Below are 11,054 nucleotides of genomic sequence, written 5' to 3'. Positions count from 1 at the left end.
AGATAAGATAAGATAGAAAGAGATACACACAGGTAGAAAAAGATACTAGAAAAGGGGAGATAGATAGAATGTTGAGATTTTTTAGAGTAAGAATATTTTGAAAATGAAAATGAAACAAGAAATATCGAAGTTTAGGTAAATTGTTTTATCGCGTAAATAGCAGATATTGGTTTCGTTTGGAAAAACTCTATGAAATTTATTTTACAGAAATGATGTAAGAAAAGAAGTTCAAAGATTCATTAAACATTGGAGAGTAAATAGAACAACAAAAGGAAGAAAAGGAGAAAACGATAAAAGAAAAAGTCTGAATAGTAGAAGAGAAAAGAGATAATTGAGTTTGAAGAAAGAAATGAAGAAATAGAAAACGAGGAAACAAATCAAGAAAAAAGGAGGAAATAAATAAAGAAAAAGAAGAAGAAATAAAAAAGGTAAAAAACAGAAAAGAGAATGAAAAAAAAATCAAGAAAAAGAAAACGAGAAAATAAATCAAGAGAAGAAACGAGGAATTAAATCAAGAAAAAAAGAAAAGATAAAAGAGATAAAAAAACAAGAAAAATTAAAAAAGGTAACGAAAGTAATAAAAATAAGAGATAGAAAATAAAAATTTATAAAATGAAAGAAATAAAAAGGAAGAAAGAAAAGATAAAAGAAGCTAACGAAAGTAAGAAAATAAAAGGAAAGAAAAAGAAAAGGGAAAACATGAGAAAGCAAATAGTAAAAAGAAGAAATTAAATTCAGAAAAAAGAAACTAAGTTTGAGAAAATAAAAGTGTAAATTGAAAAAAGAAGTAAAAAAGAAAAAAGTAATGTCAAGATATAGTTACAGAAAAAAATACTAGAAAAAAGAAATATTGAAAAACTAGAGGACGTAGAATAAGAACTGTGAAAATTTAAAAGTAATAAAATGTAAAGAAGAAAAAAAGAAATAAGAAGAGGAAGAAAAAGAAAAAAAAACTAGTTTAAAGTGAAAATTGGAAAAGTAAAGAGAAATATTTAAAAAAAGTAATAAAATTAATAGAAGAAAAAAGTGATAAGAAGAGGAAAAAGAAGAAGAAGAAGAAAACTAGAATAAAAAGAAAATTTGAAAAATAATAAAGAGAAATATTTAAAAGTAATAAAATAAAGAGAAGAAAAAAAGTGATAATAAAATAAAGAGAAGAAGAAAAGTGATAACAAGAGGAATAAGAAGAAGAGGAAGAAAAAGAAAACAAGAAGAAAACAAGAATAAAAAGAAAATTTAAAAAAAAATAAAGAGAAATATTTAAAAGTAATAAAATAAAGAGAAGAAAGAAAGTAATAACAAGAGAAAGAAGAAGAAGAAGAAAGCTGGAATTAAACGAAAATTTGAAAAATAATAAAGAGAAATAATAAGAATAATTACAGCAAGGTGAAGAAAGAAATATAAAGAACATAATTTATAATAAAGAAATAGAAGTAAATAACAAAAATAAATTTATGTAAGAAATGAGAAAAGAAAAGAAAATAAATTAACAGTAAAGAAAATAAGAATATGAAAAGAGAAAATAATAGAATAAAATAAGAAGAAAGATGTATCTAGGAAAAAGAAGAAGAAAGTGAAAAAAATAATAAAACAGATATAGTAGAAAGGAAGAAGAAAAGAGAAAATGAAAAAATACACAATTTATAACAAAAGGACAAAACAAAAAGAAAACAAAATGAAATGAAAGTAAAGTGTAAGGAAGCAGCATGTAAATAAAAGAAACATGAAAAATAAAAATAATGTAAAGTAAAAATTGTAGAATCAGAATAACAAAAGAGACAATAAAGAAGAAAAAAGGAAAAGCATACTGAAACGTAAAGGAAAGTAAAGGAAATTTTGAGAGAATAAATTGCATTGAAGAGAAAATCGTGGACAGTAAAGGAGAAAATACACAAATGAAAATAGGAAAGAAAGATAGCGGTTTTTTTAAAGAAAGATAGAAAAGAAAGAGAGCATTTTCAGTTTATTGAGAAGTAAAGCTCAGTGTAGACAAAATGTACATAAGAGTTTGGTAACACTACCGATTGCTACTAAATTTAGTAGTAAAATTAAGTGACAGCTGAACATAAAAATGAAAATGATAGAATATTTTTTGTAAAAAAATAATAAAACTGATCACAAATAAAATAGGTACATTTTGAAAGAATATGATAATAGTTATTTGTTGAACAGAAATAAGAAATATGAGAGAACAAGAAATCACAGCATTTGCTAAGAGAGAAATATATATGAATAAAAAATATTTAAAAAAATTGCATAGTGAGAAAATTATTCTCTATACGCAGTATTATTTTTGTGAATTTTTTTTTATAAATTTTGTTTTTTTAATTAATTTTTTTTTTTGTTTTTTGTAATAATAAAAAAAATAACAATACATAACATATCCAAAACCTTCTCATTTTTTATGAGAATGTAAAAATAAGAAGAAGAAGAGAGAAATAATCAAACGGATAAAAATATTTTTTTTTAATAAAAATAATAATTTTAACGAGAAGAATTAATAATGAAATTGTGAGAAATGATTTCTAAGAAAAGTGAGAAATAATAAATGACATGTATAGAATTGAATGTTTAAAGCATATTTGATCACAGCATTTAATTTATATATGGTATGAAAGACAAGTATGGTAAAGACACCAACAAATCCAAGTAAAGCGACATCGGTGAAATATTTCAGGCAAAAAGAGTCGAGTGAAAGGAGAAAAGTAGAATAGCCGTTGAAAGTGGAACGTTGGTTTCATTTTAAAAAGATATATGAAGAAAATGAAAGTACAGTACAGAGAAGGAAAAAAAGAGTAAAAGAAAGAAAGAAAGAAAATAAGGAAGAAAGAAAGAGAGATAGGGAGAAAAAGAGAAAAGAAAGAGGAAATAAAGAGAAAAAGAAAAGAAAAATAAATCGAAAAAGAAGCAGAAAGATAAATAAAAAAATAGGGTCAAAGAAAGCTTAAAAAAGGAATTTGAAAATGAGGCAGAATATAAAAGAAAACCAATAGTCTTTGAGAAAAAAGAATTCATAGTTGTAGTTTTTAAAAAGAAAATATAAGAAAAAAAGAAAAATAGAAAGGTAGAAAGGAAAAAAGAGATAAAGAGATAAAAAATTCATGAAAGAAAGAAAGAAAGAAAAGAAAGACAGAAAAAAAATGTCAAGGTAAGGAAAATGAAATTCGAAGTTAAAGAAAACTAAGAAAATGAGAATAAAGAGAAGAAAGAGAAAAAGAAGAAAATAGAAAAAGAACAAGAAAAAGATAGACAATAAAAAGGGAAAAGTAAAAACAAGATAACGAATAAGAATAGAAAAAAGAAGAGGAATAAAAATAAGAAACAAGGTGAATAGAAAAAGTAATAAACAAGAATTGAAAAGGTAATCAAGAAAGAGAATAGAAATATAAATGAGAAAAAGAATAAAGAAGAAGAGTAGAAAAAATAAACAAGAAAAAAGAATAGAAAAAGAAGAGAAAAAAGAAAAGGAAAAAAGTAGTTACAAGTAATCAGGTACAATCGTAAAACAAAATTTGAAAAAAGAATATCTAGAAGAAATGAAAAAGAAGTTAGAAATAAAGAAATAGAAAATAGAAAAGAAGAGTTGAAATCTTAAACGCGGCAAGAAGCGGCTAACGAATAGAAGATTAATACTGATAGGTGAAAAAGAAAAAGAATTGGAAAATTCAAAAGAAAAGATCACAGACAATAGATAGAAAATGAAGATAAAAGAAGAAGAGTGAATATTGGTACAGTAGAGGAAAGAAATCACGTTTATATATACAGAATTCTACACAGAAGACAAGAAAAAGTTCATAGACAGAGAAAGAAGACGGGAAAATAGAGAAATTGAAATGAAGAACGAAGAAACTTGAAGAAACGGAAATGATTGAAATTGAAAGATATAAAGTGAGTGAAATTAAAGAAACCAAAGTGCTTGAAATCGATAAAGAAATAGAAGTTTAAAATATAAAGAGTGTAAACAAACAGGAACATTGGAATAAAAAAATTACTTGAAAGAAAGAAATTTAACTAAAATAATGAAAAAATTAACAAAAAAAAAGGATAAAATTGGAAAAAAATAACAAATTTCGTTTTTTTTAAATTAAAAAAAAAGAAATCAAAACGATTTCCAAAATGATCTGCTATCACAATACGTTGTCGTTAACAAATTCTGACGAACGCGTTTATTTTGAGCGACCGCTTACTATTTCTAATTTTCTCAAATTATCAAAATTGCAAATTACAAAAGAAAATTCTAAAGAGTTTGAAATTTTACAAAGTTTGTTCTTCTTTTACATTTAATCGGATGTTTAAAACGGTCGTTTATTGCCTTCTTTTCGAAAAGGTTCTAAGTCATGGATGTGGAATATAGAAGTCAGTAATAGTTGTTGTGGTAAAAATCGCTTTCGGTCCAGTGTGTGTGTGGGGGATAAAATTTGTATAATAATTGAGAAAAAAATCACTTTTTCGAAACTCGATATCCAGAGAAAGTGGCTCCGCCAGTGATTTTTCCTTTTTCAACAAACACTGACAATTGATCGCCAACGTCAACGTCAAGAAGTACCAGATTTGAACCACCTCCTTGTCCCACACTCGCCACTGTTGTCCATTTTTCCGATTTATTAAGTTTTCGTTTTAGAATCAATTGTAGTTCAGAATCGCCATAGCCGGCGAAACTGAATTGATAGAGACCTGGACAATGAGTGGTGAATATGCCCGTTTCAGCGACGTATCCAATTCCTTTGTCAATCAATGTCTCGGCGAGGAGTAATTTTGAATCCTGAAAAAGTAATTATTATTATTATTATTATTATTATTATTATTTTAATTGTTATGAAATTCGTGAATTAATTTTTATTCCTTTTTTTTAGCAGAAGAAAAATTATAAGGAAATTTTGGAGAAGAATTTTGAACGTACTTTAACGGAGCCTTGAGTTGCTGAGAAGGCAATAACACCAACGCAGTCGGTTGCAGTTGCCAATTTTTTTGAACCAACGGTCGTGATACCGGAAGTCTTCGGATCTGATACAGCAGCTTCGGCCAAGAAGGCCACTGCCGCTAAAATCAGCGCCGTCCACACCACCCTGGAAAATTGGGAATTTATTATTCTCCAAACATTTTTATTTTTGAGGATTCTTGAAATTATGGTGAGAATCAATGGAAACTAATTAACTAAGTTAATTAATAACTTGATTAATAACTTAATTTTAGACAAGTTAGAAAAATTCAAAAATAATTGAATTCCTAGAAGAATTTTACTATTTTTTAAAAATAATTGAATCCCTGAAGAGAATTTTAATATTTATGAAAATAATTGAAGTATTGTGAAGAATTTTGCTAATTATAAAGATAATTATAATTTTAGCGAGAATTATTTAAAAATTTTTGGAAATAATTGAATTTCGGTGAAGAATTTTGCTATTTATATAGATAATTGAAATCTTGACGAGAATTTTTAAAAAAAATTTTAAGAATAATTGAATTTCTGGGAAAAATTTTATTCCTTTTGAAAATAATTGAATTCTTATGTTAAATTTTTGTTATTTACAAAAATTAATTGAATTCTGCAAAGATTTTTATTAAAATTTCTGAAATATAACGGAATTTCTGAGGAGAATTTTGCTATTTATAAAGATAATTATAATTTCACCGAGAATTATTTTAAAATTTTTAGAAATAATTGAATTTCGGTGAAGAATTTTGCTATTTATATAGATAATTGAAATCTTGACGAGAATTTTTTAAAAAATTTTTAAGAATAATTGAATTCCTGGGAAGAATTTGATTCCTTTTGAAAATAATTGAATTCTTATGTTAAATTTTTGTTATTTACAAAAATTAATTGAATTCTGCAAAGATTTTTATTAAAATTCCTGAATTTTTTTTTTAAAACTTATATAAAATTATTATTTAGAAATTATTTAGCGAAGAATAATTTTAGTTTAAAATTCAAAAAATAATTAAATTTTGCAACTGTTGCGTTTGCACTTTTGATAAATAATTGAATTTCGGAAGGTTGTAAATGGGACATTTTTGAAAATTTTAATTCCAGTGAAAAAAAATAATTATGTTTAAAAAGAAATATTGATGTTTGGAATAGTTTTACAATATTGAAGATATTTTATTATTGAAAAAAATTTTCGTTTATTTTTAGATTTTAAAAAGTAAAAGTAATTTAATTAAGACACAAATTTTAATTTCTTTTTCGTAATACTTACTAATTGCTTGGTATAAAAATTATTTTTAAATATTTGGTATAAAATTGTTCGAAATTATTCGATTCAAAATTATTTTAAACTATTTGATATTTAAATTTTTTGAAAATATTCGGTGAAAAATTATTTTATTAATTTGGTATAAAATTATTCTTAAATATTTGGTATAAAATAATTTTCTTTGAAGACCTTTTTTTATTTCTACTTTTCCGCTTAAATTTTTATCGTCAGTTAATAGTTTAATGTACGAAAAGTAAATTGAGTTTTAGAGTCTATAGGAGCATTTGTTAACGATCGTCTAATCAATGTACTTTGGGATTTCTTATAACAGAGAAAGCGAGTTCAACGTTACGCAACTGTCCTTTTTTTTATATTTCGTTTCTTTTCGTGCGCTACAAAAGTTTAGATAGCTCACCTAACCAGTGGTTCCTTTCACTTTAACCAAAAACTAAAATTATTTCCTTTGTCACTGATGAATTATTATTTTCATGTCTACAATATTATATTGAAGAATTACGAAAAAAAATTAAATCTCATTTATATTAATTTCATTCTAATCAATTCTTTCTGTAAAGAAAAGAAGGAAAAATTTAAAATCTATATTCAAGAATTCGAAATTTCGAAAGTGAAATTCAGTAAATTTTTCCTACTCGTATTTTTCTAATTTAATTTCCATTTTCTCATTCGAAGTCAAGGGATTTAAAATTCATTTTTTACAAAATATAGTTTCACTTTTCAATGGAGAAATTTAGGTAAATAAAATTTATTTTTTAAATTAATGTTACCACTGATGGAAAATTTATAAAACTAAAAAGTACTTATAACATAAAAGGACAGTTTCAGAATTAAAGTAATGATTTAGATTAGATTTATTTTCTCAATTGTGCACTTAATACAAGTCTTACAATTTATTTTCATTATTATTATTAGTTTTAGTATTAGTTAGTATTACATAAAATTAGATTAAAAATGCAATTCGCTTAAAAAAAATCAGTTTTGTTGCAACAAAATCAAATGAAACAAATTTGTTTTCAAAAAAAATAAAATCCCATTAAATTCGCGAATTATTGAAAAATGAACTATAATTAGAAATAAACACGAATAATGTGCAATTTTCCTTCCACAATAACCGGTTTAATTATTATAAAACTTGCAATGTGTCTGTTGCATATTTCTTCATTTGCATCTAATGAATAAATAAATACCGACTGTAGGAACCGGTAAAATCAGATATCAAAAATTTAATCGTATATATATGTGCATGATCGATTAATTTCAATTGATCTACTCCACTTTCTAGCGCATATGTACAATATTCAAACATGGGGGAAAGTTTTTTTTTCTTTTTTCTTGCGTCTCTAATTGCAAAAGATATATAATTTCGCGTTTTAATCGCTTTGATTTGTGAGCTTAATTTTCTTTGAAAGCATTGAAAAATAGGGAGAAGAAAATCCCAATTGAATAAATGATCGTTCGCAAATCAAGAAATGGTAATAACGGGACAATCGGACACACGGGACATGCAAAACGTGATCTCGCAAATCGTGTCGATCAAGTTGGGTGCGAGTTTAATGTTAGAAAATCCTTTCACTTTCCCGAGTTTCAAGGCAAGTTCGTGATATGTGAACGTCTCTTCGTAAATACAACATGTACACCTTTCGCTTTGACATATAGTGGCGAAACACGTGTCTATTGAAAAACGAAAATTAAAAACAAAAGAATAAATAACATTAATTGTTAAGAATTTTATTTTTATATCTTTTATTATTATACTTATTCCCAAGAAGCGAGTTTCAATTCTTTTTGAATTTAATTTACTTCTACTCTCCTTTCACTTCTTTTTCACATGCTCTACGATAAGAAATAATAATTTCAAGAAATTATAAATTTATAAATGGAGTAGGAAAAAACATAACGATAAATGCAACAATAATTATATAATGAAAATATTCTAAAATAAAATATTAAATAATTCGAAATAGAATTAAATAGAAATAGAAAAAGGTAAAAATCAAAATGTAACGATACAAAAATTATAATAGAAAAAATAAAGTAATTTTTGATAATTCGCTTTGTAATGCACTAATCAAAGAGTATGTGGTACATTTCTATTTACTAACAGTAGTCTTTCCTTTTTCAGGTCACTTTGATTGAATCAATCTATTCATCTTCGCAGCGAACGATTTTCTTCTCATTACATCTCGATGGTTTACATAATGAGAATTTAAATATGTTGAATATATTATCCAAGCAAAATTCCATTATTGACGTGTGGGATTAACAATTTCAATCATTGTATCATAATAAACAGCGAGAGAAAAAAATATACATACTTTAGATGCAGGTCAGTAAAAAACAAAGATCGTGACACCAATTATTTACGCAATTAATTTACATATATTGATTAGTAGATTTTTTCTTTTGTCTTAAAGAAATTAAAAATAAATTTCTACAATATTTTGTTACGTTAACGTAAATTTTTTTATTTCATAAGTTGGAAATTAGTTTACGTAACTTGATTCATTTTGTATTTTCACATAGGCAAAAAAAACAAACAAAACAAAAAATCTTGTTGTTAATTTAATCAAATTTAATTAATTTGATTCTATCCAACTGTAAAATCTTATTTAAGAAAAGGAAAAGTAAAAATTTCACTTGTCACTGTAAAATATTATTTTAACTCTTCTTTACCACAATGAAAAGGAATATTTTATTTTAAAAAATCATACTTTTTAACATTAAGGGCTGGAATTTCAACAAAATTTAACAAAATTAAATAAAAAATGTTTTAAGTTTTTTGATTCGTATAAAAAAATGTTTGGAAAAAATTTAATTATTCTAAGAAACGAAGAAAAAATACAACTAAGTTGTAAGCAAGGGTTAATAAATTTCATTTAAATTTTACAATTGGAAATATTTTGTGTAAAAAATCTGATTTAATTATTACTAATTTGATTAATTATTATTATTTACATTGATTATAAAATTAATTTAATTTAATTTTAATTTGCAATTGAAATTAAGTCTTGGATGGAAATCAAAAAGTAAATTAATAATTTAGGAAATTTATTACAAAATGTAAATTAAAATTTTTCTGGGAATTATTAGAAGATACATTTTTTTATCTTTGTTACAAAGCATTGAAAATTTGCACTTTTGATATTGTTTTTTTAATAATTAAAAGCCATTTGTTAATTTATAAAATTATTAAATATTGTATTAGCGGATAATTTTAATTATTTTCGAATTTTTTAGTAATAATTTTGAAATTATTTTCTATTATTCCAAAGATCACGTATTTTTGAATTTTCGTTTAGTAATTATTTAATTTTATTTCCAGTAATTATGTTTGGATTTTAATTCTAGTAATTATTTTTGAATTTAGTTTTTAGTAATTATTTTCGAATTTTGTTTAGTATAATAATAATTGAATTTTCATTTCAAAGCTTATAAATTATTATTAAAAATTTTCTAGGAAGGACTTACATGATGGTCGAGTGTGGTGTGGGACGGAGACACTTCCTGACCGAACTGTTGGTGTGATGTTTCCAGTGAACGATTTTCAGGTGCGCTAAAGTTGGTCGGAACGACGAAGGCCTTTATATCACTTCCGAGCTTAAACTACCTGATCTCCTACCCAATGCACACAATTCTCTCTCATTTCTTCAATCTCCCTCTCTGTTTCATTTCTCCCGCTCTCGTTGAATTATGTCCCACCTAATAAAACGGTTCTATTTTACGACTTCGGAGCACATTGACAATCGTCAATGACCGTCAAGATTATATTCCCCTGTCAGAGATAATAATTACAATCGAAGAGAAAAAAAAGAACGTTAACCATTTCGTTTAAAGTGCAACTAAATACAAAGAAGTTCCAGTGAACTACTTTACTTAATGAGCTTACTGTTTATTTTAGTTTCGCTTCTGAAGCGAAGTCTATTAAGAATAGCCATTGGGAAAATTAAAAGTTCTTAATTGTAATTTATTGTCGATGAATATTGATGTGACACTGTATCTTACTCGAGATTTTATTAATTAGTATTTCAAGTTTAATTGGCCACTGTTCAAGTAGTTTTCAATTATTTTATTTATTATTTTTATTTCTTCACTGAAAAAGCGAATAAAAAAAAAATTTTACTACAATCATAAAATAAAATCTAAACTATCTCTAAATTTTACGCACTTCAACGCTATTTTTTACTATTTCAAAAAACAAAAAGTAAAAAAAATTTTTACTTTTACTTTTTATAAAGTTTACATAGTTCTTTTTAGTATTTTTAATAAATTATTAAAATTTACTTCAGAAATAGAATGTTTGATAATATAATAATAGTTAATATTCACTATTTATCTGAAAAAAATTATTATTTACATTTTCGTAGTATTTTATATAGTTTTTCAATGAATTTACATATTTTTTCAAAGTATTTTAGTAAATAATTATTAAAATTTACTTTAGAAATAATAAATTTGACAATATAATAATAGTTAATTATATAAATTTTTTTTTTATAAAATTCTTCGTAATAATTCAATTTATTTTCATAAATGAGTTTACGCAGGGATTCAATTATTTTCGTAAATTATGAAATTCTGCTTTGGAATTGAATTATTTTCATAAATAAGAAAACTCATCGCAGAATATCAATTATTTTTAATACAATTTTAATTCAATTGCCTGAAAAATGTAATTATTCTTAAAAATTTTATTAATATTCGTTGAAAGAATTTAATTATTTGAAAATTTGTTGGTAAATTCTATATAAGAATTCAATTTTAAGAAACATTCAATTATGCAATAAATAATTTAATTTTGTATTTAAATAATTGAATTCTAGTAGAATTTTTTAATAAAAA

The 11,054-nt window shown here is 24.3% G+C and overlaps 1 protein-coding gene and 1 long non-coding RNA gene across 2 annotated transcripts; one reads left to right on the top strand and one right to left on the bottom strand.

Moving 5' to 3' along the window:
- Window positions 1-3,448: 3,448 nt before the first annotated feature.
- Window positions 3,449-9,993, bottom strand: LOC122504595 (complement C1q-like protein 4). The gene is made up of 3 exons (XM_043615774.1): window positions 9,684-9,993; window positions 4,901-5,066; window positions 3,449-4,762 (listed from the first exon to the last, which is right to left on the bottom strand). Coding segments are annotated over exons 1-3 (489 nt in total). The 5' UTR covers window positions 9,686-9,993; the 3' UTR covers window positions 3,449-4,441.
- On the top strand, window positions 4,636-8,558 carry LOC122504596. The gene is made up of 3 exons (XR_006301849.1): window positions 4,636-4,770; window positions 4,854-5,129; window positions 8,338-8,558. It is a non-coding gene; the product is annotated as an uncharacterized LOC122504596 (long non-coding RNA).
- Window positions 9,994-11,054: the final 1,061 nt, after the last annotated feature.

Source organism: Leptopilina heterotoma, unplaced genomic scaffold (assembly GCF_015476425.1).
Source record: "Leptopilina heterotoma isolate Lh14 unplaced genomic scaffold, ASM1547642v1 Lhet_305, whole genome shotgun sequence".
Lineage (NCBI taxonomy): Eukaryota > Metazoa > Arthropoda > Insecta > Hymenoptera > Figitidae > Leptopilina > Leptopilina heterotoma.
This window is presented reverse-complemented; position numbering and strand designations above follow the sequence as displayed.

Excerpts from the sequence above, each read along its gene's own strand:
- LOC122504595 (XM_043615774.1), bottom strand. Across the intron at positions 4,763-4,900 it reads CAACTCAAGGCTCCGTTAAA|GATTCAAAATTACTCCTCGC; the intron begins GTACGTTCAAAA and ends TTACTTTTTCAG.